The sequence below is a fragment of the Ostrea edulis genome, chromosome 5 (assembly GCF_947568905.1).
Source record: "Ostrea edulis chromosome 5, xbOstEdul1.1, whole genome shotgun sequence".
Lineage (NCBI taxonomy): Eukaryota > Metazoa > Mollusca > Bivalvia > Ostreida > Ostreidae > Ostrea > Ostrea edulis.
In genome coordinates, this window is record NC_079168.1 from 91,864,236 (window position 1) to 91,891,164 (window position 26,929).

The following is a 26,929-nucleotide window of genomic DNA, read 5'->3' on the forward strand; positions in this document are numbered from 1 at the left end:
TGGTCGAGATTACTTTGGGAATTTGCAAATCAGAAATCGCGTTGTTCAACAGTTTGTTTGAGAGTGGAGTGATAGTATAAACACGCGAAAATGGCTAGGGATGGATTTGAAGTGGCGGTGAACGGAATTAATAACAATTACAAAAATTCTAACGGAAAAACTAATGGCATTTCAGCTTATTCAAATGGACATAAAGTAAATGGGACATACAGCAAAGTAAGATTTTTTTTACAATCCTTTATTTTGTCGTTAAATCAAGAAATGATATGATGAATCAAAAGCAAGGATTATTGCAAAATCACCTTACTTTTGATCAACAATACAAAATGTAGCATTTATAACTTTGTTGTTGGGATTTTTACTCGTTGAAATATGTGTAATGATAAATGGGCTGGAAAAAAGGCATTGGTACTAATGCGACACACCCATGTACCCCCGAGTACATCCTCGTGTGTGTAACGAGTTATCCCTCTTTAGTAAGAACGTCTGTTGCCAAAACAAAACCATGTGTTTTCATCTGGTTGTTTACCCATATATTGATTGAAAATTTATATTGATTTGTTCTGAATGCAGTTTTCCCTAGTTGTTCATTGGTTCCAGGCATTGAGATCTGGAAGTTAAAGTGTCACATTAAATACATATTATTTTAGTTTAAAGGGTACATCTCTCTATATGTATCTAAACATCAAAACCAGAAAGAAAAAAAAAATTATTTAAAGCTCTTGAAGTTTCAAGTTTTATTTTTCTGTAAGTCAGATCTTGTACACATTTATAGATGTTTGTTTTCTCTACTTTTGACCCTTGCATGTGAAGTTTTAAGTTAAAGTACAAGGATAAAAGGACAAGAAAAATTATGAATGTACAGTATTAATGTTTATGTAACTGTGAGATAATGTCCAACAAGAGTGGTATTGCTGATAAACCTTTTCAATTATGGCAATTGTGTACTACTTATTTCTGACCTAGGGAGCATGATTTTGAAATATAGTTGTTTAAAGGGAACTTCGTACCATGCATTGGCCTTGTGACTGAAGGACACTTTAAGAACTTGTCTTATATAAGCTTTAATTGGCAATTGCATAATTCTCAAATCAATAAATGAATTCTCATTAACTGACAAGTTACAATGTAGAGTAATTTAAGATTTACTATCATAGTAAATTAGATTTCTTTTATACATATAACTTACAACATTATATGGCACACACACCCTAAAAATGTCTTTTGAAGTTGTTTGGGTTTTTTTTGTTTTTTTTGTTTTTTGGTTACTTAGTTTTGTTCAAGAAATTAGATAATGGTAAAAACTGAACTTTCTCCTCACCCATCCCCCTTTTTTTTGGTGGTTGGGGGGGGGGGGGGGGGGGAATGGTGCATTTTGCCTGCATGTACTGCAATTAATCTATTATTTTAATAAGTAAACCAAATTTCATAACTAGTAAAAAGACTGCTTTAATATATCAATCAATACTTGTCTCATTGTTTTTCATCATGACGGACAGGTGGCATTTCTTTCAATATTGACCAGGTAAATCTTAGGTCGGGGCTTAAAATCTCGGCCTCTTAAGATTTCAACAACAAAAATTTGAAAAGCATCCATGGGTGAAATGGTTTCAAATTTCTTCAAATGTCAGGAGAACCATGTCTTATCCCAAAGGGAGTATCAATAGCAAGCATCCTCATGTAGATTGATCTCAGTATTGTTCACTCCATGACCCACAAAAACACAACCTTTATTTTTCAGCCACTGACCACAGCTTTCAGAGAACATTTTGAAGAAACACCTCTGGGTGTTGCAATTTGGACATATTTAGGATACGCCATCTTAGTAGTGATTGGACAAATTAGAGATTTTCTCAGAAATATTGGATTAGAGAAGATCAAATCATGTACAGAACCAAAATTACCAGTAAGAATTTATAGAACTCATTTTCAAATGTGTCAAATTTATGAACAGATTCGATGAAAGTGAACATCTCTTTGAGAGATCAAAGTTTTAGCTATCAAGGGTCACCTGTATCTGGATACTGATTACAACATTTAAGGAATAACATATGGTTGTTTGTGTTATATGTGGTATAAAATGATGGAAACATTTTTACATTGTTTTTATATTCCTCATAATAAAAATTCGACATTTATTCTTGTTTATGTTTTTTGTTGTTGTTTTTTAAAATTAGGTTTTTATAACAAGTTGAGACCTATACATGTAACTAATGTTTGAAGGTAAATGTTGAGAGCAAATAAGATTTGAAATCTGACTTTCTATCAAAATATGTATTTTTTCATCAGGGTTTTGTGCCACTTTTTCAAAGTTGGGAAAGTTTCTACACCAGGAATCTATACAGGCGGGTTCGGGATTGCTGGAATCGCCCGATAGGAAGTGTGGCAGGGGCTGAGATGGATGTCATGGAGAGGATCAGTCATGACCATGGATGGAATTTTGAGTATGCATTATTTTGAAATATATACTTGTATTGAAATATGATATACAAACAAGTATTTGTTTCCATACACGATAAGTGAGGCATGAAAACTCTGAAGTAATAAAATTGTGCATTGTAAAGCTGTACCACTTAATCATTATATATTTCTTGTTTTTACAAACATTTAGAATTTGACTATCTACATAGATGTTTTGGGGTTACTGGTTTTTTTTAGTTGTTTGCAATTTTAAAGGATCTTATTTGTTTTGGTAGATGACTTTGGATATTCACTGACTGACATGTTACGTGACTACTACATATGTTTTAGGGAGAATGTTTCGAATACCATGCATATATTATGGTTGAGGAAATGGACTGCATACTTTCAAAGCAGCAATGTTATTTTGATACATATATTCTGTTGTAAACACCTAAACTGTGACCTAATCAGACAGTTTTTAAAGTCATGATCCTATTATCACACAGGTTTTATGAGATTGTTGCCCCAATATTTGTGAAATTACTAATGATGTTTACTTACATTAGGTTATTAGGTATATTAATGCATGATATTGGAGTCAATTGATTTATTCATTTTGATTAACACAAATTGATGTTCCACTAACATTGACCAGTGGTCTCATGTAGTAATTATGTTGATGGTTAATCAAAGATTGATAAGAGAGACCTAGGAAATACTATTTCTCCTGGGCACATTAATATTGCATCAGAGATACACGGGTTTTTACCCTGTGATATTTGCGTTCTGGCTGATACACGGGTTTTTACCCTGTGATATTTGCGTTCTGGCTGATACACGGGTTTTTACCCTGTGATATTTGCGTTCTAGCTGATACACGTTCATCTGCACATTGTGTGGACTGGTTAAGGTCAAGGAATTGTGTATGCGCTGTGTAACTTGGATGTTAATGCTGTAGGCTTCAGTGCACACAAATATCCACTTTTAGAATAATGTGGTACTGATCCATCATTATGTGACAGGATTTATCACCTTATTTTATTGTTCTTTACATTGTTTGAAAAATTAAGCAAAAACTAAAAACAACACAAATGACAAGAACCTTTGAACAACAGGAGATTTCCTGGAATGATGTTCAGAGGTGGTATAGAACTATTTGGTCTCAGACTCCCAATTTTACTGTGCAGGGATTATACCATGCAGGAAATCTGCTAAAGGGACTTATTTTAAAATATGTAATTGAGCCTTATTTTTCGCCATCTACTTTAGAAGTCTAGAAGAAAATCTTTGAAATTTTAATATGTGTGATGTTCTGAAGTTGTAACTTGACAGTAGAGAATAAATATACATTATGAAACCTGCTTATAGGATCCAGTGCAGGTCACAGAAATCCTAAAAAACAAGGTGCGATTGTGTACTTAAAAAGGCCCAAATATTTCTGTTTTCAATGTGTCTTGAATTAAGCTTGATCTGTGTTTTAAGTAAGTTAGATATATGCCAAGTATACTATCTCAACTTAAATAAAGTTATTGCTTATTTGATAGCATTATTATGTCATAACTAAGAATTTTCATGCCTTTTTTTTCAAAAAGAGCTTAATAACTGTTAAATTTCATCCAGATTATTGTTTAGAAAAATGTATGCCCATCTGTCGAACAAAATGAAATTAATATATATATTGTTTATTAATAGAAGATGAAAAAAGTATAAAAATATTTCAATATGAATTTGCTCGAGGCTGTATGTTTTCTGAAAGGTAAACACCCTGTATTTTTGAATTTTTTTATTGGCATTTTGGGCAATTTTATGCCAACTTCACACTCCTGTCAGACAACACGAAGCAATTTTGGATCAAATTAAATGTATAGTTTGGATTTGCATATATATTCCTTGTTTGAATGCCAGATTTTGGGACTCCTACTGAAATCATCAATTTTCTGGGCCAGATGACCGTAGAAACTGTACAATTATGCATTTTTACACTAAGACTGTGCAAAGGATTTATAATTTTTTTTTCAAAAAATTCCATTTCAGGGCTGTTTTGCCTTCAGATCTCAATGTGATATGGTGTTAAAATCACTTTTTATATGTTCTAGACACAAAATCCCATTTTCTGTTGATGAGTAAAGGGTGATCACTTCGAATGCACAAGTTTCCAATGTTGATTAAACACAATATTGATTGATTAGTTTGTTATTCTATTGGTGCATAATTATAAAAAAATGAATGATATAAACTCATCACTTTCACATTAATCAAATACTTGGAAAAGTTTTCTTTATAATGTCTATATTAGTAAGTGGTAAACTTTAGTTAATGTGTATAAGTTTAGAGAATCTGTGGCCTAATGGATAGCATGTTCACTTGGAAAGGCCATAGTCCTGGATTCGAGTCCACTGATGGACAACTATTTTACTGCATTTATGGAGTTGTTTCAGTTTAAAGATACTTTATTTGAAAAATTTGAACAAGGCAAAAAAGTGAAGACATCCAAAAGAAATAGTGATAGTGCTCTATGGAAATACTCAAGGGTATCGAACATGTAGGGAGAAATAGTGATATTGCTTTATGGAAATACTCAAGGGTATCGAACATGTAGGGAGAAATAGTGATATTGCTTTATGGAAATACTCGAGGGTATCGAACATGTAGGGAGAAATAGTGATATTGCTTTATGGAAATACTCGAGGGTATCAAACATGTAGGGAGAAATAGTGATATTGCTTTATGGAAATACTCAAGGGTATCGAACATGTAGGGAGAAATAGTGATATTGCTTTATGGAAATACTCAAGGGTATCGAACATGTAGGGAGAAATAGTGATATTGCTTTATGGAAATACTCAAGGGTATCGAACATATAGGAAGAAACGAACAGGAAGCATAATGATAGGCAACATATAATTGTTTATGACAGTAAGTAAAGATCACACCCATATTTATTACAATTAGTCAGAAATTAAAATGATGTCTTGATTTGTAGTTGGCATTCCGAGACAACATAATGCATTATTTGATACTTTTTCATGTTATCAGGTACACAAGACACGAATTCTATCAGACCACTGCATACAGGCTAAATAACATATTCATGACTGTGTACAAACTGCATATCATTCCTTATTTATTATAACTCCCCCCCCCCTCCCCCTCTCAGAAAAGATTGATGTTTTCCACCACACTCAACAATTTCAGAAAAGAAGAGGCATATTGCTTTGCACTTGTCTTTGCTTGACAGACATCAAACTTGGTACACTGGTACATCCTATGGAGTAGATGACCCCTAAAGATTTTGAGGTCACATGGTCAAGGTCAAACTACTTGAACACAGGGAAATATTTTCTACTCACTATCTGGAGACATCAAACTTAAACAGGTACACGGGTACACCCTAACAAATAGATGACCTCTCTTGATTTTAAGATGGTCAAAGGTGAAGGTCAGTCTACTCTGAACGCAGAAGATATTGTTTGCTCAATATCTTGAGATTGTTATCCTTTGCTTGACAGATATCAAGCTCATACACGATACATCCTTAGGAGTATTTGATCCCTGACTGATTTTTTTATCACAAGGTCAAAGGTCAAACCACTCTCTTTTGAACCCTTTACATGATATACTTAGCACACTGGTACTCCTCTAAATGGTAGATGACCTGCATTGGTCAAAATGTCTTCTGGTATTATGACTCCTTTTCATTTTGAATCTCAGAAGTTCAGAATTAAATCAATTCACTCTGGATATTAAAAGATACTTTTTATTTTCTTTAGAACTGTTTGTTTGACCGAGATCAAACTTAGTATTTTGTGGTGCTCCCTGACTAGTAGATTGTCCATATGTTTCACTATCAACACAGACTTTCTAAATTTGAAGTTTATCCATTTCAGTATTGCTACGCAGGGGCATGTATGTTTTAAAACATTTCTTGTTTTGGTGGGGTTGTACGAATTTTTTTTAAATTGTTTGATTTCTTTCTTAAACTATGTGCCATGAATCTTCACAATGTCAAGTCTTTGTGACAGGTAGTTTACACATTTGCAAAGCATCAGTATTTTTAAATATGTATTAATTATGGATATGTAAAAGAGAATTCAGTGGTACTGCAGAGTTTATGTTAGAAATTCAACAGGTCATCGCTTGTAACTTACTCCACATAATGTAACATTATCCCTAACAAGCAAGTGCATGGTCTCTAATGAATCAAAATGATTTCCTGATAAGTACAAATCAATCTCACCATCTTGTAGAAACATGTTGGCTTTTAAAACTGGATTGTCAATTTGTCATCATTTACAATCATTACAAGAATTACAAGAAATAAATGGGATTATGTTATATCCGTGTTAAACATTTCATTTTTCATGTAAAAAATTTATCCCTGTATGTATTTAAATGGATTTTTTTCAACTCACACTTTTCATAGGATTCTGTTATTTCATTGTACATTGCATCTCTCTGAAGAATATACTGTAGGGCTAGAGACAAAACGTATATATTATTGATCATTGAATGGTTTTCATAATACTGTAGGACTAGAGACAAAATGTATATATTATTGATCATTGAATGGTTTTCATAATACTGTAGGACTAGAGACAAAATGTATATATTATTGATCATTGAATGGTTTTCATAATACTGTAGGACTAGAGACAAAATGTATATATTATTGATCATTGAATGGTTTTCATAATACTGTAGGACTAGAGACAAAATGTATATATTATTGATCATTGAATGGTTTTCATAATACTGTAGGACTAGAGACAAAATGTATATATTATTGATCATTGAATGGTTTTCATAATACTGTAGGACTAGAGACAAAATGTATATATTATTGATCATTGAATGGTTTTCATAATACTGTAGGGCTAGAGACAAAATGTATATATTATTGATCATTGAATGGTTTTCATAATACTGTAGGGCTAGAGACAAAATGTATATATTATTGATCATTGAATGGTTTTCATAATACTGTAGGACTAGAGACAAAATGTATATATTATTGATCATTGAATGGTTTTCATAATACTGTAGGGCTAGAGACAAAATGTATATATTATTGATCATTGAATGGTTTTCATAATACTGTAGGGCTAGAGACAAAATGTATATATTATTGATCATTGAATGGTTTTCATAATACTGTAGGACTAGAGACAAAATGTATATATTATTGATCATTGAATGGTTTTCATAATACTGTAGGACTAGAGACAAAATGTATATATTATTGATCATTGAATGGTTTTCATAATACTGTAGGGCTAGAGACAAAACGTATATATTATTGACCATTGAATGGTTTTCATAATACTGTAGGGCTAGAGACAAAACGTATATATTATTGATCATTGAATGGTTTTCATAATACCAATGAGAGCTTTTATTGGGATTTTGTAGATTGACTGGGAAAAAGCAAAGAGTAATGAATCTAGGGTCCTACAACTATCTTGGGTTTTCACAGAATGAGGGACCGTGCGCAGAGGCAGTAGACGGCATTGTTCAGAAATTTGGTGTTGGAACTTGTGCCAGTCGTCAAGAATTGGGTACATTTAAATCTAAGTTATTTTTTTATAGGTAAGGAATGAAGTCAGTTAAAAGTCAGTGCACTTTTTTAATACGTTTGAGATGATATACCCCAATGAATGAATTGAAATCAACTATGCAGAATTCATTTACGTTGCCATCCATTAAATTTATAAAATTGTGACATCACAAAGTAATTGGATTTTCACGTTGGTTTCTGAATTAAATTCTCTATGATCAGAATAAAACATATACTAATGAACAGGCAAAGAGAGATTTAAATGTGAAAAAATTATTCATAAAGTTGGAGTCTTTCCAATAGTTTCACAAAAAATGATAAAGTTTAGACTTTGTTTATTTTAACGACAATTAACAAAGAAGTTCTATGACATGATAATGCTTCTTGTTGGCTTGGATATTGGCACGAAAGCATGATTGATAGGAAGCCCATGTGTGTGAAAGGACGACCATGTGTGTGAGTGGACGCCCATGTGTGGAGTGGACGCCCATGTGTGTGAGTGGACGCCCATGTGTGGAGTGGACGCCCATGTGTGTGAGTGGACGCCCATGTGTGTGAGTGGACGCCCATGTGTGTGAGTGGACGCCCATGTGTGTGAGTGGACGCCCACATTACGTAACCTCACACACATAACCACTGTTGATAATCGGGTCCCAGTGGTGAAGAGCAAGTGTGATAACCACTGTTGGGTGTCATTAATCTATTTTTAAAACATGATAAAAATAAATTTGTATGGAGTATGTTTGAAGAGAATCCTTAAGAATATGTCAGTACTTAAATTTTTTTTATTTACTTTTTTATTCAGGTTATCTTGATCTTCACAGAGAGCTGGACACCTTAGTCGCAGAATACCTAGGAGTGGAAGATGTTATAACAGTCCCTATGGGATTTGCAACAAATTCCATGAATATGCCTCTTTTAGTTGGCAAAGTAGGAACCACTTAGACTACTAAAAGATCTAACAATTTCTTTTTTTAAAGTCTTAATGTACAAATCATTGTGCATACTTAAAGTCATGCATCATTAACTAGGGTTTCCATGTACATGCATTCACTGAAGGGGTTCGCTATTCTAGAGATGCATAATATCTATAATCAAAGCAGTTCTTTATTCATGTTTTAAACTTGTTGCTATAGTTGATACTTGCGTTACATTTTCCGTTAGGGATCAAAATACAGCATTTTCCCCTTGTTCAATGATTACCTTGTTTTTTATTGTTGTAACATTTTCATATTTGTTCCAGCTTAATATAGAAGTTAATTACAAAATAATTTTTCTAAAGACTTTCTAGTTATTTATGTTAAAAAGTATAATTGTCATCAATACATTTGTAGTAGATGTATTAATGACAATTATACATTTATAATATAACACATTCCTTGTGCATTAAGGCTAGTGTGTCATGATGCGGCAATGTTATTGTTAAACCTGTAAAGTTAAGGTGTAAAATTTTAAAGGGACTGGTTCACGATTTTTGAAAAAAACTATTTTGCATTTTGGATGTTAAACATTAAAAATATAACTCATTTGATATGTTGACAGCCAAAATTTTTACTTTCTGAATGCAAGAATAAAAACAACATTTTAGCCTTAATTCTGTGTTGTGTAAACAAAGACTCGAGTCTTTTTAAGTAAACAAACAAACCAGTGAAATATTAATTTTGTAATATAAACTGTCTTAATTTCGCATAGTCACAAATTGTAACTTTTAGATGACACATTCTACTCAATGCTTGAAATGTGATAGATATGATAAACTTTAATCAATAGCCATTTCTTTTTACAATTTCGTAAATAATAACATACAGCAATCTTAATTTACAAAACAAATAACAAACTCTCTAAAATGAGCTTCTGTGATAATGTATGGGCTTAATTTTTATGTGAAATCTTTTAAACAGTAGGTTTTGATCATTAAAAGTGAAAAACAAAATTTTCGGGGAAATCGTGAATCAGTCCCTTTAATGGTAATGAAATAAACAAAGTGAGCTAAGGAGACCAGGCTTTGTTTATACAACATACTGAGAATAGACCTCAGTCAAATTCCTTACTGACATTTAAATCCTATTTAAAATCTAATCTCAACATGAATATATTGACTGTCTATATTAATACTATGTTGATTATTAGAGTAATCTGAAAAATTTGAATGAAGTCAATTCAGTTTTTGGTCATGGAGCCAGGTCTTATATTGCTCACCTTCCTAAAACAGATCCATGACACCTTACATTTTATATACATGTATTTCATACAACAATGTTTTATATTTGCAGGGGTGTTTAATTTTGAGTGATGAATTAAATCATGCTTCATTAATCCTGGGTTCCCGATTGTCAGGTGCTACCATCAGGACGTACAAGCATAATGGTGTGTTTCATATTTGTTCTGTTTTTTTAATTTGTTTTGCAATATATTTATTATTTTTTAAGGGAATTTTGTTTTCATTTTAGCTCACCTGAGCGAAAGGCTCAAGTGAGATTTTCTGATCAAAACTTTCCATTGGCTTTGTCCTCATAAACTTTTCACATTTTCATCTTCTGCTCCAGATCACTGGGCCAATTTCAATCAGACTTGGTACAAAACATCCTTGGGTGAAGGGGATTCAAGTTTGTTCAAATAAGGACCATGCCCCCATCAAAGGGAGATAATCACGAAAATAGGGTGTGGTCATTTAAAAATCTTCTCAAAAACCACAGGGCCAGAAAAGTTCAAATTTATGTGAAAGCTTCCCGACATAGCGCAGATTCAAGTTTGAACAAATCATGGCCGGGCCAGAAAAGTTCAAATTTACAGGGCAGCTTCCTTTCATAGTGCAGATTCAATTTTGTTAAAAATCATGGACCCCAAGGAGTAGGATGGGGCGACAATAGGGTATCAAAATGCCTTGTTTCAATAGTTTTTTAACAGATTTTGATCATATAGGCAAATGGCTTTCAGACAAAGGTCACTCAAGGTAATTTTGTGAAGGTCAACATCACCCAACATGTACCATATATATATATATATATATATATATATATATATAAAATATGAAAAGAAAACACAAAAATCCTCCGTAAAGCTTTAGCGCTTTCATTACATCTTCAGAAGCTTTACAAAAATGTATACATAGCAGTATCATAGTAACAGTGATTATGACATCAAAGTAAACGGAACGTTAAATGTCTATATTGTGACGTCATGGATAATGTACAACAATGATTTGGAAAAAGTATGGGAAAATCATAGGCAATTATAAAAGACTATTAAGTATTGGCTTTAGAATACCAATGAAATGTTTTTCTTTTTCCCGTCTCTGAATAGCACTGGCACATCTGAGTTTATAAAATGGGAAAATGTTAAATCGTTTTTTACCACACGTTTCCAGGTGTGCACTTAACTCGATTTGTCTGTATTCAGGTGTACTGATGTGCTGCTTATGTACACGTACATGGGCACGGAGAGTGTTGCCAGTTTCACCAATGTAATATTCCTTGCATCCAGGACATGTATATATATACATGTATATGATTAATTTCAACTATATTTCAACAGTTATTGATCATTGTGCGAATCATTCCTCATGTGAAGTAGTTTGGGGAGCATTCATCAGTTTACTGATAGTCTTCTTACTTTGTGTATTTTCAACCACATAATATTAATCAGGTTTTGCTCATTGAAATATAAACATATTTATCAGTATGAATTGATGATGAAAAACTTGTGATTGCTTTGTTTATTTATACAACTGTAATTTTTTTTTGTTTTTACCATTTAAGACATGGAAGATTTAGAGATTAAATTACGTTATGCTGTGACAGAAGGAATGCCTCGGACACACAGACCTTGGAAAAAAATTCTCATTGTAGTGGAAGGCATATACAGGTATATAAAATAGCAGAAATTAAAAGCCAAGTACACAAAAGATAAAGCACACATAGTTAATGTATCCATGGCTGCTTTTCCAAGGAATTTGCATTAGGTTTTGGTTAGTCCACATGGAAAAAGTACATGTATTTGGTTTGATTTATTTTAGTCTTTAAAATGAATTTGTCTAGTATTGAAATTTTCCCTCCTTGAATGTAGACATGGTAAATGAATTTGTTCTTTGTACATAAGTGTGCCGAACTGAGGAAAAGTTTACACATGATACTGTGACTGATAAATTGATTCATGTAATAAAGGAAATGGTATATTTTGTGCATGATGAATGCCACTGCCTTCACAAAGTGGAAACTTTGAATCCATAATAGATCTCTGTGATTCCATGAGAGGAACTTTACAGCTGATGTAAAATAATGAAAACATATTTTTTGATTTCAGTATGGAAGGCTCTATTGTTAGACTGCCAGATGTAATCAGGTTGAAAAAGAAATATAAAGCATATGTCTATTTGGATGAGGCACACAGCATTGGAGCCCTTGGGCCTCATGGAAAGGGAGTTGTTGATTATTTTGGTCTCGATCCAAAAGATATCGACATCATGATGGGGACATTTACGAAAAGTTTTGGTGCTGCTGGAGGTTATCTAGGAGGTTCAAAGGTGAATATTTTGAATACAGTACTCTCGTGGTACTTCAGGTCATCTTCAACAGTGGTATTCTCTGAATGCCATCACACTACAATAGGTCAGCCTGCGTAAACCATTCCTTGTCATTTCCAACGGGCCATGTTCAATGAGGAACTCCAGCATCTTCTTAATATCGACTGTAGAGCACTTAAGCATAGAATCAGAGTGGTGTTAGAATTTTAGCTCACCTGAGCTGATTTCAACCAAACTTGGCCAAAAGCATCCTTGGGTGAAGGGCTTTCAAGTTTGTTCAAATGAAGAGTCATGCCCCCTTCAAAGGGGAGATAATCACAAAATGCAAAAATAAGGTGGGGTCATTTAAAAATCTTCTCAAGAACCACTTAGCCAGAAAAGCTGAAATTTACATGAAAGCTTCCTGACATACTGTGAACTCAAGTTTGTTAAAATCATGGCCCCCGGGGGTAGGATGGGGCCACAATAGGGGATCAAAGTTTTACATACCGATATATAGGAAAAATCTTTAAAAATCTACTTCTCAAGAACCACTTCGCCAGAAAAGCTGATATTTATATGAAAGCTTCCTGACATCGTTCAGATTCAAGTTTGTTAAAGTCATGTCCCTTGGGGGTAGGATGGAGCTACATTTGGGGATCAAAGTTTTACATTCAAATATATAGGGAAAATGTTTTAAAATCTTCTTCTCAAAAACTACTTGGCCAGGAAAGCAGAAATTTACATAAAACCTTCCTGACATAGTGCAGATTCAAGTTTGTTAAAATCATGGGCCGCGGGGGTAAGTTGAGGGGACAATAGGGGATCATAGTTTTACATACAAATATATAGGGAAAATCTTTAAAAATCTTCTTCTCAAGAACCACTGAACCAGAATAGCTGAGATTAACTTGAAAGCTTTCTGACATAGTGCAGATTCAAGTTTGTTAAACTCATGACCCCTTGGGCTAGGATGGGGCCACAATAGGGGAACAAAGTTTTACATAACTAATGAATAGGGGAAAAAAATACATGTACAGTGAAACTTCTCTACACTGGCCGGCTCTCAGACCGAAAAAAAAACGGCCGGTTTGGAGGGGTGGCCGGTTAACCGAGAATTCAGCATTTAGAGACATTTTATCTCAATATTCACAAAGTAGGTACTGTTCCTTTTCTTCTGGTGATCTATGATCAATTATCAGCGGAGATCAAATTAGTCCACTTGTACCAACATGTGTAATTAATAAGAAATATTCTCACAGAAATCATCAAATTTAAAACTGAAAATCTATAACAGGATTCCGATACATAAAGAAAACACAGAGGCATACTCTTACCTATAAAAACTTTGTTTACATGCATCGCTTATATCATTAACAAATTCGTTTTGACGTTTTTGAAAAGTACAGTAGTAAATATGAAATTGTTATTTGAATATTTCTTAGAAATTTTAAGGCTATGGAAACCAAGAAATTAAGTTATCTTTTAATAATTATCATTAACAGTCATGGGTTTGTTTTCTTTATTAACTACAGCTTATATCCATATGATAAAATGGTGCAACAATATGGTGTTTAATACTGTATTCATTCAATATATTCCTAACTGTTTTTACATTTTGTACAGAATTTGAAAGGGTCACTTGGATTAACTAAGTGTCAATTAACACCCTTGACAGCACAGGTAAAGAATAGAAATTAAAGAGGCCACTTGTGTTTTTCACACCTCCAGTTGATAATTTCCCACCTGGCCAGTTGGTCAGTCAATTTGCACACCTGGACAATCTTGATCACACTCTGGCCAAAATTTTTTTGCCTTCAAAAAGTGGCCAGTATGATAAGGGTAAATTACACATGTTTGTTAACAAATGTACTTTAAAAAGTGGCCGATGTCCGGTTTTCAGGGGTGGGCGGTTTTGTAAGACTTTCCTAGTAAGGAAATGTTAAGATTTCTGCCAGGACTTTGAAAATCGACCGATATTCAGGGAGAACCGGTTTTCTGAGGGGCCAGTTTGGAGAAGTTTCACTGTATTTAAAATTTTTGTCCTTAAGAACTTTTGGGCCAAAGAAGTTTACATTTGCACGAAAGCTTCCTGACGTAGTGCAAATTCAAGTTTGTAAATATCATGGTCCCCAGAGGTAAGATGGGGCCAAAGTAGGGGGTCAAAATTTTACATACAAATACATAGGGAAAATCATTTGAAATCTTCTGAAAAATCGCTGGGCCAGAAAAGTTTATGTTTACATGAAAGCTTCCTGACATAGTGCAGATTCAAGTTTCTAAAAATCATGGTCCCCAGGAGTAGGTTGGGGTCACAATAGGGATCAAAATTTTACATGCGAATATATAGGAAAAATCTTTAGATATGAGCCAAGGTGATTCAGGTGAGCGATGTGGCCCATGGGCCTCTTGTTTGAATGACTGATCACAAGATATGAATATTTCTGTGTTCCATTTACAAGACAATGGTATGTATATGTATCTTTTATCTAAAGAAGATAAAACGAAAAAAAATGAACTCAATTAGTGGACAAGATAATAATTTGTCTTTTTAAGTTGTTTATTATGAATACATTGTACAAAATCTTCATCCAACCAATTTAAATATGATATTAATTCTTGTTTTAGTGTGTATATAAATTTCATATAGAGGATGTAGGTAGCTTAGTGCTTGTGTAAATCTAATAGTGGAGCACATGGCTCAATGATCTAGTACGTTAAGGTATATCCATACTTGCACTAATTTCCACTTGATATACTTTAATTTAATCAATAATCAAAGAAAGTATATACGTTTCCACTGGCATATATAAACAGTATACAAATGTACATAGAATTGTAATCTGACAGCGTTATGTTGGGATTGTTACATTATACCGATACAAACATTAAAACCAGAATAAAACTTTGAATTAATACAATGATTAAAATCGGGGCCCACTCGCCATGATTTTTGTGGTTTGTTACTGTAAACTTATTGATTGATGTTCTAAGTGCACAGGGACCTAATCTCAGCACCAGATAATTGTGTTGCAATTCCATTTTATAATGAATATTCATGATTCCATTTGGAATATATTGGTATATATTAACATCTGAGAATTTACTCGTTTTCATTGAATAGCTTTATAAAAATACTTATAAACTGGTTTAAATTACAACATTTTAATTTTACTGGTTTCAAATATATTTATATAAAATTAATTGTAGATATCAGTGAAATCATTGTATGATATAAATAACCTGCATATTGCTCTTGATAAATGTTTTATGATATAGATAATTGATTATTTGTAGAAAATATAGGTATTAGTTTACCAGATTAAATATTGTACCCAGTGAATGATATTCTTTGAAAATATGATATTTCAATCATTCATAAATATTAAAGATTTTGCAAAAACTTATGTTAGATGAGAGTGGAGATACCCTAAGCTAGCAGCCATAAGGTCATAGATTCAGATCTTATCCTGTTCATTCGGTGTTGAATGAATGTACATAGAATTGAATGTCCTTGGACAGGACACTTTAAATGTATTGTGTCAATCCACCCAGCTGTTATCGATTACCAGTTTCTTCTGTCTATTAGATGTGGATTAACTCGTAATGAAACACATCTGTGGGAGGTCTGTGATTTTTATGTAATTGTCACCATGGATGCCAGAAATTAGTACAGGCTTTATATCCTGGGAAAGATTTAACCTTTAATAAGTACATTTGAGAATTCATAAAGAAAATACAATTACCTTTAGAATAACACACTGTCAATTTCTTAAAACTAGATGTGTCGGCACGACAAAAATACCCCCACCCGCAGGAAAGTCAAATGTAGGAAATCTATCGAAGTATAGCATTGAATGTGGTATTCAGATTGTATATGTTACACACATTTAGTACAATGAAGAACTCAACAACAATCCTTTATATATTTTAACAGCCATAAAATAAATACAACTCCATCAAAATTTAATTAATCTATGTTAAAGGGGCACAAATCCATCAAAAATCAACAAATTGGAACAACTCATAGTTGACCTGTAACTCATCAATATACACCTGCATACAAAAAATCAGTTCAGTATCTCAAGGCATTTAGAAAAAAAGTCTGGAAAACTGGGTGTCCTAGAAGGACGGAGATGGGTAAAACTGTATGCCCTGACCACTTTATGGCAGGGGCATAGAAATATTAGAGGAACTAAGTGGTTGTGTGAAAATCACTTGTCTGCAAGTCTCTGTGTTATTTCAACATTAATCGCATAGAATCTCCCAAGGCTTATGGAAAATGTCTGTGTCTTGTGAATAATAAAACTAAATTACTACCAAGATAAGTTTATGATAGTTATGGGAAATGAAGAAGCAGCTTTTATTATCTAAAAAGAAAATTCATTTTCTTTGCGAAAGAAAAATCAATGAATATCTTTTGTCAGATGGTATCATACTTTTGTTTCAGAATTTGATCAACCACCTGCGAGTGTCCTCCCATTCAGCAATTTATTCAAGTTCCATGCCTCCATGTGTTATCCAGCAGGTCATTTCCTCAATGAAAATTATGCTTGGCAAAGATAATACAGATGAAGGTATATATCAAACTTTTTGAAAGTTAATGCAAATGTGGAAATGGGTAACACACAAACTGGAAAAGCATTGCATATATGTAAAGTTCGGCCTTTTACAAAGTTAAACTGATGTTTGAACTTTAAGATTTGTGTGTACATATGCTAACCAATATTAGGGAAATACATATATAATGAAATTGAAAATCACCATTTTTTTAAGGAAGCGGTTTATTAAATACCAACTTACTTGATATTGCATGAAATGAGGAAAAATTACTTTCTTCCTACTTGATGTCACATGAAATGAGGAAAAATTACTTTCATTCCTTATAATTTAGTTTAGTAAATCGTGTTTGATATTATTTGATTCTAAGGAAAAATAAATTTTATATGACCTGTAGCAATGAAATGAAAAAGCAGAACAGCCAAACGTATTGATGTCATTCCTAGCTCATCATATAGTGGGACTAAATGGCAACTTTGTTTATATGACAAAGAATGTTGATAAAGGCAAATGAACCAATCAAATTCCATGTTACAAGTAAAATTAAATTATTTAAAATTCAAAATTAGTCTATTACACAATGAATTAGAAATTAATTAACATGAGAGAAAATAAAGAGTAGAGTTTTTATACAAAAACAATTTAATTAAATGGAAAAGCTGAGAATTTGAAATTCAATATGCTTTTTATTTGAAATTTAATATGTTAAATTATTATTCATAAACAATGTATATCCTGTACATAACTTTATCTACTCTTGTGAAGATTTGCGTTTTGTTCATTAGGTTTTTTAAAGCAAAAAACGTATTCAATTACATAATAGGTGCTGTTGAGGAACTTTGCTATTTTTAGATAACTTTTGGTCAGTAGTGTTTTTTATGTTGACCAATGAAAAGAGAGAATCAGGGGCAGTTAATGCTAGAGCAGGATTCTGCAGTTGTTACTCGAGGACACTTTGTTAAACAGCCTCAGGTCGTCTTTGGTGCACAAAGCCCGCTGGGATTGGCCCCAGGCTTAATTCGTTGCGTTAAGGCCCGCTGAGATCGGCCCTAGGCTTAATTCGTTGCGTTAAGGCCCGCTGAGATCGGCCCCAGGCTTAATTCGTTGCGTTAAGGCCCGCTGAGATCGGCCCCTTTGTAATTAGCGTTATACATAGTTTTCTAATTAGGTCAGGTTTGAGAGATATTTGGTTAGGATAGTAATGAGTAGCCCCCAGAACGCCAAACTTCAATTAATGTTTTATATGTGTTGGTATCTTATACAAGAGGTATTGATATGTCCATGCATGTAGATTTTTTATGTGAACCCAAATATTAAAACTTTAAACTTAAACTCTATTGGTTGTTTATAAACCGTCTACATATTGTTTTTGAAAACTTTTTATACTAATAATTTTAGGAAAGAAGAGAATAAAGACTTTGGCGTGGAACACATCATACTTCAGAAGGAGACTCATGGAGATGGGATTTATTGTGTATGGAAATGAACACTCCCCTGTTATTCCAATTCTGTTGTTCATGCCCGGAAAAATCAGGTAAACACTGTGATATGTGTGTGTTACACAAACAGCATTAAGTAAAACAGGAATATGGGAATCAGATTTCCATAGAAATTTACCTTTCTACTGTGACTAAAAGAATTTTCTCATGCTGAAGCTTCTTTCAGATTATTTACAAACACAGGTACTTGATGCTATGAATTCACGTGTATTGAAAATCACTTTAAAAATTTGTTGATAGCAATTAATGACACGAGTATCAGCCCCTTTCATCTACCGCAAAGATAACTTCTCTGAATTATTGTTCTAAATTATGAGACGATAATTACCCAAGCTACGTTTTTGAACATAAAAAATAAATCAGTGCAAAGTAGCCAAGGATGCGCTGAAACACCACGGAAAGACTTGGCATGTGTCGTTCCACACAACAAAAATGACCATGTGCACTGCCCACCCCAAAGTAGATGTAAAATAGACCCAAGCTATGAGCCAAGCAAACTTATCCTCACAGATCCTGCTGCGGCGAAACTTCTTACAGACGCAATTCATACTTTAAATGTACTTTAAAAAGATTGAGATATGGAGAAGAGCATGTTGCGATGGAAGTTTTAGAAAATAAAAAAGGAAATTACATTAAGTGTACATACCAGGTTTATACACATTTTGATATTCTGTATTACCTAAAACTATAAAAAAAAATATTTCAGTTATAAATGGTTAAGAAACATAAATAATAAGGGCCTAATTCCGCCCCGAAAATATGGGGAAATTCCTGTGAAATTTCCATCCTTGTGTGACAAAACCGTGATAATCATTAAGACCAGTTTCATGCTGATGCACTTAAAAAAAACGTTCAAAGTGCATTTAGTAAGACCCAAATTTTTACACACTTTGGAAGTTTTTAAGTGCTAGTTAACATGGAACCAAATTTAGAAGAAGAAAAAAAATTTAACAATGCTGGTATGTACTTTATCTTTTGATGTCTGTATGTGTAACAATGCTGGTATGTACTTCATCTTTTGATGTCTGTATGTGTAACAATGCTGGTATGTACTTCATCTTTTGATGTCTGTATGTGTAACAATGCTGGTATGTAACTTCATCTTTTGATGTCTGTATGTGTAACAATGCTGGTATGTAACTTCATCTTTTGATGTCTGTATGTGTAACAATGCTGGTACGTACTTCATCTTTTGATGTCTGTATGTGTTCCTTTTTAGTTGTCTCAGTAGAGAGTGTTTGAAGAGAGGACTAGGAATTGTGGTGGTGGGATTTCCAGCTACTTCTATCATAGAATCCCGGGCCAGATTCTGTTTGTCTGCAGCTCACACACAGGAAATGTTAGACAAGGTATGTAATTGTTCATTTAATTAATCATTGTATTTCTCTGTCATGTCTATAGAGAGTAGTGGTTGTCTGGGCATTCTAAGTTTTTAAAAAAAAATTATTTAATAGTTTTGTAAATGAAAGAAATAAAGATTTGAAATAGTTCATATTTTTGTGATTTCAAGTTATCATGCTTTTGCTTCAAGTGTGTTTTGTGCAAGAATCACAATGCAACCTAGTTGTTATTCAAAATTTACCTTGGATTAGACATTCATATCATGCATCAAATCATAGCAAAATTTGGACTCTTAAATCTCTTATTAGCAAACAAAACACCTTTTTTATCATTCCAGAAAAATCACAAAAAATTCAGATAAAGTAATTGAGAGCTGATAACTTTCGGCGGTGAATCATACTTCAGTACATGTTTTTTAATGAGCCATTACGTAAAATTTTGGTGAAAGGAACAACCTTAATTCTTATTGATGTTTTCCCCATTTTGTTTTCAGGCTTTAAATATCCTTGATGAAGTAGGAGATCTGTTGAAATTGAAATATTCACGTTTAAAAGTACAACCACCGATAACAGAAAAGGAAACTAAAGAATCTAAAAATGGAACAAGGCAGCACAGGTATGGTTCTGTGGAGAATTTACATCATTTTTTACTAAGCAGATAAAATTATTGATATATTTTCTTCTGCATTGATTTTTTTGTTCTGATAAAAAAAAAAAGTTTTGAGATCTCTTGAGTCACTCAGAGGACCTATTGTGATTGGTGATTGATAGTCAGTGTTCATCATCTCTTAACATTTGAACATAATCAGCTTCATTTCCATAAGTACAAGGCTATTTTTATCAACTTTGGTATAGGGCATCTATGTGGGAACAGGAATAAATATTGTAAATTGCCATATACTCCTGAAGCCTGAGGGATGGGGTCAAAACCTTAAAAAAAAATTCATGCAATCTTTGATATTTTCACTCTGAGACATCCAGTAGACAAATTGTGTGAATTGTCATGATGAGTAAGGGTGGCCTCTGGATCAGGAGTTCTGGTCTAGCTGAGTATATAATATTATGAGGCAAGAAGCCTCTACCATTCATCTCCCTTGGGCCATTAATTTTGATGTTAGGGTGGGGCTATATGGTTTATATAATCAATAATCAATATTTTTATACCCCACGCAACAAACTTGCGGAGGGTATAATGTTTTTGACCCGACTGTCAGTCCCTTTCTTGTTAGCACAACTCTTCTGAGACCGCCAGACAGAATTTCGTGAAACTTTGTAGTTAATAAGGACACACTGTGTAGATGTGCTTATTCCCAGAAAATTTTGATTCAATAATTTTTGTTGGAGTTATGCCCCTTTTGAACTTAGAATTTTGAGCCTGTAGTCCTGTTCTTGTCAGCACAACTCTTCTGAGACCGCTCAACAGAATTTCGTGAAACTTTGTAGTTAATAAGGACACACTGAGTAGATGTGCTTATTCCCAGAAAATTTTGATTCAATAATTTTTGTTGGAGTTATGCCCCTTTTGAACTTAGAATTTTGAGCCCGTGTGTCCTGTTCTTGCAGTAATGCACTACCATTCATCATGTGAGGAATTGTCAAGCAATGTTGGAGCGTGGGGTATGTGAGCTTGCTCACCTCTGCTTTTTTTCATTTTAAAGTTCTTTTTTTGTTGTTGCAAAGTGCATGCATAGTTATCAGCTAAAACTAAAATTTTTGGTCCCTGGTCAACAGTTGAGGCCCAAGGATAGAGTGCTATGTAACATCAAGTGAAATCCTGAATGTATAGTAAAAATATAAAGTTCATATCAATAGCCATGGCAACCAAGTCTAGATAGAGTAGAGGAATCTATTTAGCTGTCTCGATCCTTCCCTCCCATGTTGTATCTAGTCAACAAGGTTGTAATAAACATTACAACCACATACTCAACAATGAAGTACCTTATAGCCAGATGATATGTTATGAATGATAACAAAATCTGAAGCCCATTCCATTCGTCAGATTTGAAAGATACATTTATTGCATCATCAACATGCAAGACTTACTACAGACCATGAAGCGTGCTACTACACCTCCAAACGGTTTGTTCCGTTCACCGTTCTGTGCAGACCGTTTCGTGCAAGAATCATTGCATACATGATTAAGCCACACCCATAGAAAGGTGCAGATTGTTCAAACCACGCCCTTAGAAATGTACAGACCATGCAAAACGTGCAAGTCATTTTGGTATGGGATCTAGGACAGGTGGATGTTGTTGGGAATTCGAGCAAATATTTCCAACTTTCTCTAAGACAGACTTTCACCAGTGAAAATCTGCAAATAATCATAAGAAAACTGTTATTTTTAAACCACAAGGCAGAGCAAAATCTGATACCATTTTTAACACTCTTTGCTAGTTTACAGCAAGTGCAGAGACCTGTATATCGGGGTATTTGAAATCAACATTCGTACAAAAGGTGTGAAAATTGGCGGGGGCAATTGAAATATGACAAAGGGGTCTTTATTATTTTTTGTCTCTCAAAAATGAATGCAGTTTTCTTTAGGTTTAAAATTGAAGCAAATACAACAATCTAATTAAAATTAGATGTTAGATTCGCTCGCATACTGAAGAATCTGTTGGTCATTACTGTAGTTAGTCATTATTTGTTTTATTTATTCAGTCATATATTTGATTTATTTCTCAATCTATTTCAATCATATTTTGATTGTTTCTTTTTGTTTAAGTTTGTATTTTTCCTTCTTATCTAAGGTGACAGGTTCTTATCAACAGGTTAACATTTTACCTGTTGTCATATGCGTATATAAAATGTATAGGTTTAATTAACATCTGTCTTTGAGAATAGGCCTGGAATATACACATTGCACATCTGTTTTAAAGACTCAGATTGAATGTGAAACAGATGCAAACATTTCAATTTCAGTTTGAATGAATTGAATAGAGCAATATTAATGAATCAATAAAAGTTGAAGAATCATGGAGGGATATTCCACGACGATAAAATTTTTGCATTTCTTCTTTTAATTCCGAAGCTAAAAAAAAATAGTTTTTATTCTAACATGTTCATAAGTCATTGAGCTAATAAGTAAAAAATGAAATTTACCACGTCGTACAATGGATCATTATCATTTCTTTCTCATCCCTTTTCAATATCGAGAATATTACCATTACATGTATATTGAAACTATTTCTTGTGTAAACTAACCCCAGGAAGAACAAACAATGCCAAAAAAATCAAAGCGTGCAGGTAATTCCGACTGTTTCATGCAGACCGTTTCACAATCCTCCCTCCGTCCTAAAATGTTTCAGTCTTGCCTGACGAGAATTTTTTTTTTAAAATCATTTTATCTGTTGTCATACACATAAAATGTATTGGTTTATTTAACATCTGTCTTTGGGAAGAGGTCTGGAATATACAAATTGCACATGTAGTTTAATGACACTCAAAATTTATGTACAGATGCGACCATTTCATATTCAATTTCAATAGAGCAATGAATCAATAAAAGTTGAATAATCAATATTTCATGACGATACATTTTTTTTCATCTTTTTCTTTTATTTCTGAAGTTAAAAAAAAAAACATTCATTAATTTTCATTCCGTGTTTAAGCTTAATATTAAGTAATTTAAAATGAAATTTACAGCATCGTACTTGAGCAATCATTTTAGAATGGATCATTATCATATCTTTCTCAACCTATTTTAATATCTAGAATATTGCCATTATATTGAAACTATTTCTTTTTTAAACTAACACCAGGAAGAACCAAATAAATTCGAAAAAAATCAAAACATGCAGGCCATGCCTACCGTTTTGTGCAGACTGTTCACAAAGCATACAAGCCACACCTATAAAGTGGTCAGCATTTCATGCAAAGTGTTCCGTGCAAACCGTTCACTGCAGACCATTCAGCATTTCGTGCAAACCGTTCACCGTTTCATACAGACCGTTCAGCGTTCTATGCAAACCGTTCACCGTTTCATGCAAGAATGCTTTCGTACCGTTCCGTACAAGTAATGTAGTAGTACGCTTCAGGGTCTGTAGCCTGTTTTGTTTGTGATACTTGGGTGACTGTTTAAGCTTGTAATTTAAAAATCAAATGCAAGGGAATTAAATCTTGCATTAATAATCAGTGCTATTTTCTTCCAGTGACTAAATGTGTGGATCTGTTAGAAAAGATCACAAAGTCCACTCTCTCACCAAATAATGTTATCCAAGACGACAGTGTTGTGATGTCTGTTCCTGCAAACAAATCCACAGACATGGTGTGCAGAAGACTGATGCAGGTTAATACCAGTTACATGGAGGATAGAGAGAAATTTCCATTGATAATTCATTATAACTTGAATAGGTGTATGTCGGGCTGGTCTTTTTAGTGCTCTTCATTTGACTTTGTTATATTTACATATATATATTTTTACTGCATATTATAAAGTGCATTCTTTACATTCTTTGATTCCATATTATTAACTAAAGTTTCCAGGGAAGTAGTGGATTCAATTAACCATGTCTTTCTATCTTCATTATTAAGCAAATGTAAAGCAGGGCTAATATTGAACAGTGTTCATATGGATGTAGAAAGGGCTTGAAGTTCGGTTATTTTGAATTTTAAACAAATTACTATGAAGTCCTAGAAAAGTGCTTGATTATTATGAAAAAGTGCTTGATTTTTTTTTTTTTTATTTAAGTGTATGAATTTTGTTGCAAATGCTTTGAAGTTTAAAAAAGGAGGTGACCTTTTTAACAACAAAATAAATTTTTTGTTCTAGTTTCATTGTTTATGAGAAAAAATTATATCTGGTTTTAATCTTAGAATACTGTATCCTTTCAATATGGTTTCAAAAGGAAATGAATTGGCTTGGGAAAAATATTGTGAAATGTGTTTGAGAAGTTTTTGATAATGGGCTAGTGAAGTGCTTGAAAAACAGTAATATCATTATGTGTTGTAAAATGACAGAAGCCTTGAAGGCAAATTTAAAATGATGCAACATTATTTTTCAATATTTCATGGCCAAAACAAGACAGGTTGAAATTCCAACAGATGTTAATATAACTAAATTTTATTTTTGAAAACTGCAATGCTTCATTCGTGAAGCGCTAACATGCTTATTAAGTATGCCATTGTGAAGTGTCACAATTCATACCCTTGTGTAATTTATTTCTTAAACTACAGAGACTGAGAGATGAATACAATGTATACCATCTTCCTTAAATTGTTCTTGAACACAAATTTTGATACCAGTACATGGCTACATTTTTGCATGAATTTACATCATACATAATTTTATTTTATGAAATTCTATAGCTATTTATATCGGTCTAAAAGCTCCCTTGAGCTGATGTTCCTTTGTTATTTGAAGCTGACCTAGCTCTATATGAGGGTATTATTTTGGGGTAGTCGCTTGCCTGTGTTTATATGTTCTGTAATAATGTACTGGTGGTGTGAATTACACAACATACAGTGTACTGATATCTGCTGTATTCCAGGATGTGCTGATTAATATATACTTGACTCACGATTAGCAATAGATCATTCCTTTACCCAATAGGATCTTCATGTGACAGAATACATATCATTGTAGGAGTTCTACTAAAGACAGTAAAATCTATTAGGTCCTATGTTTTTCAATGCTCAAGTTGGCTCTATTACATGAGATCATGCTCTTCATGGAAAGAAAGGCTGCCATATAATTTTTTTTTTACCTTATACAAATGAACATGTAAACTATCAAAAGAAGTTATTTTTTATGATATCTATACTATGTACATTTTTTTTATAAGTTCAGTTGTCATGTTATTTATTTTTCATTACCCATATCAAAGTTGCTTTGCAATTTACTGACTTTATTTAATCTGTATATATTACTTTAATGGTGATTAATGTGTATTATAGCCAAAGCAAAGTTTAGAATTTGCTCAACCACAAACATATGTCCTTTGTTCTCTCTTATACATGTATTTGTTTCTAAAAAAATGAACAAACCTACACAGTGTTAAAATTTCTTGGTTTTGTGGTATATATTTACATTATATATTCTTTATCCACTGTCACTGGCTGGTACACTGTATGCATAATAATTTTCAGAGATCCAAAAGCTGGTGTTTTGTTTTTTTAATTAATACATCATGACAGGCTAACTGCATTTTGGGGGTTACACAATATTGTTTTCAGAAATGAACATCGTAATAATTTTAATTGGAAATTATATAAAAGCAGCGGGTTCGGCTTAAGTTAGACTGTTACACTCTGTTAATAACTGCAAAGAACTCGTTAGACTATTACTCTCTGTTAATAACTGTAAACAACTCGTTAGACTATTACTCTCTGTTAATAACTGTAAACAACTCGTTAGACTGTTACTCTCTGTTAATAACTGTAAACAACTCATTAGACTGTTACTCTCTGTTAATAACTGTTCAGATTTTGCTGGTTAGTTTACATGAAACACCTTGAAATTAAAATTACACTTATATTAATGTACAATCACTTGTATTAATGTACAATTGAAATAGAGTTTAACTTTTGATTGCTAAAACCATTCTGTTTTTGCTCATTCATAGAATCTGTCTTAATCTAAGCATTTACAATATCAATTATTTACTTATTTGTTATTTCTGAACACCATAGTTTCTTTGCTGTCAACAATATACTTATTTATAGTTTATCAATGTGTGTGCCATTTTGATGTTTGTATTTAAACCTCTAAATGAAAACAGTGATGATTTGTATGTTTATTTTTTACATTTATAATTCATGTGTGTGAATTTTGTTTTTCCTTTGTATATGTATTATTTTCTATTGTGAGTAACGGATACTATGAACTTATTTGTGCAGAAAAATGTCGCTCAGTCTGTCTATGACACTCCACGCTGACACAGATACGTGTTTCAATGTATCGGTCGTATGAGATGAGACAGATTTGTTATTTTTGAATTATTTGATGATTTCATGAACTATTACAAAGTGTAACATTAAATTTATTTTAACCAATGATTGTATTTTGAAATTGAATATGTTGAAATCCAGAGTATTTTGTATATTTGCTGTTAAGAAGAATAAATCAGTAATCATT

The 26,929-nt window shown here is 33.0% G+C and overlaps 1 protein-coding gene across 2 annotated transcripts; it reads left to right on the forward strand.

Moving 5' to 3' along the window:
• Positions 1 to 16: 16 nt before the first annotated feature.
• LOC125649775 (serine palmitoyltransferase 2-like) lies at positions 17 to 26,929 on the forward strand. Of its 2 annotated transcripts, XM_048877528.2 has the most exons (13): positions 17 to 216; positions 1,742 to 1,906; positions 2,290 to 2,444; positions 7,813 to 7,958; positions 8,763 to 8,887; positions 10,231 to 10,324; positions 11,716 to 11,821; positions 12,260 to 12,479; positions 16,909 to 17,035; positions 18,417 to 18,552; positions 19,737 to 19,866; positions 20,352 to 20,473; positions 24,006 to 26,929. In XM_048877528.2, exons 1-13 carry the CDS (start codon positions 91 to 93, stop codon positions 24,010 to 24,012), a joined length of 1,659 nt encoding a protein of 552 aa, XP_048733485.2. In that variant the 5' UTR covers positions 17 to 90; the 3' UTR covers positions 24,013 to 26,929. The 2 variants fall into 2 exon arrangements, with proteins under 2 accessions (XP_048733485.2, XP_055995283.1); XM_056139308.1 differs by lacking the exon at positions 24,006 to 26,929 and having other exon boundaries at positions 19 to 216; positions 20,352 to 20,575.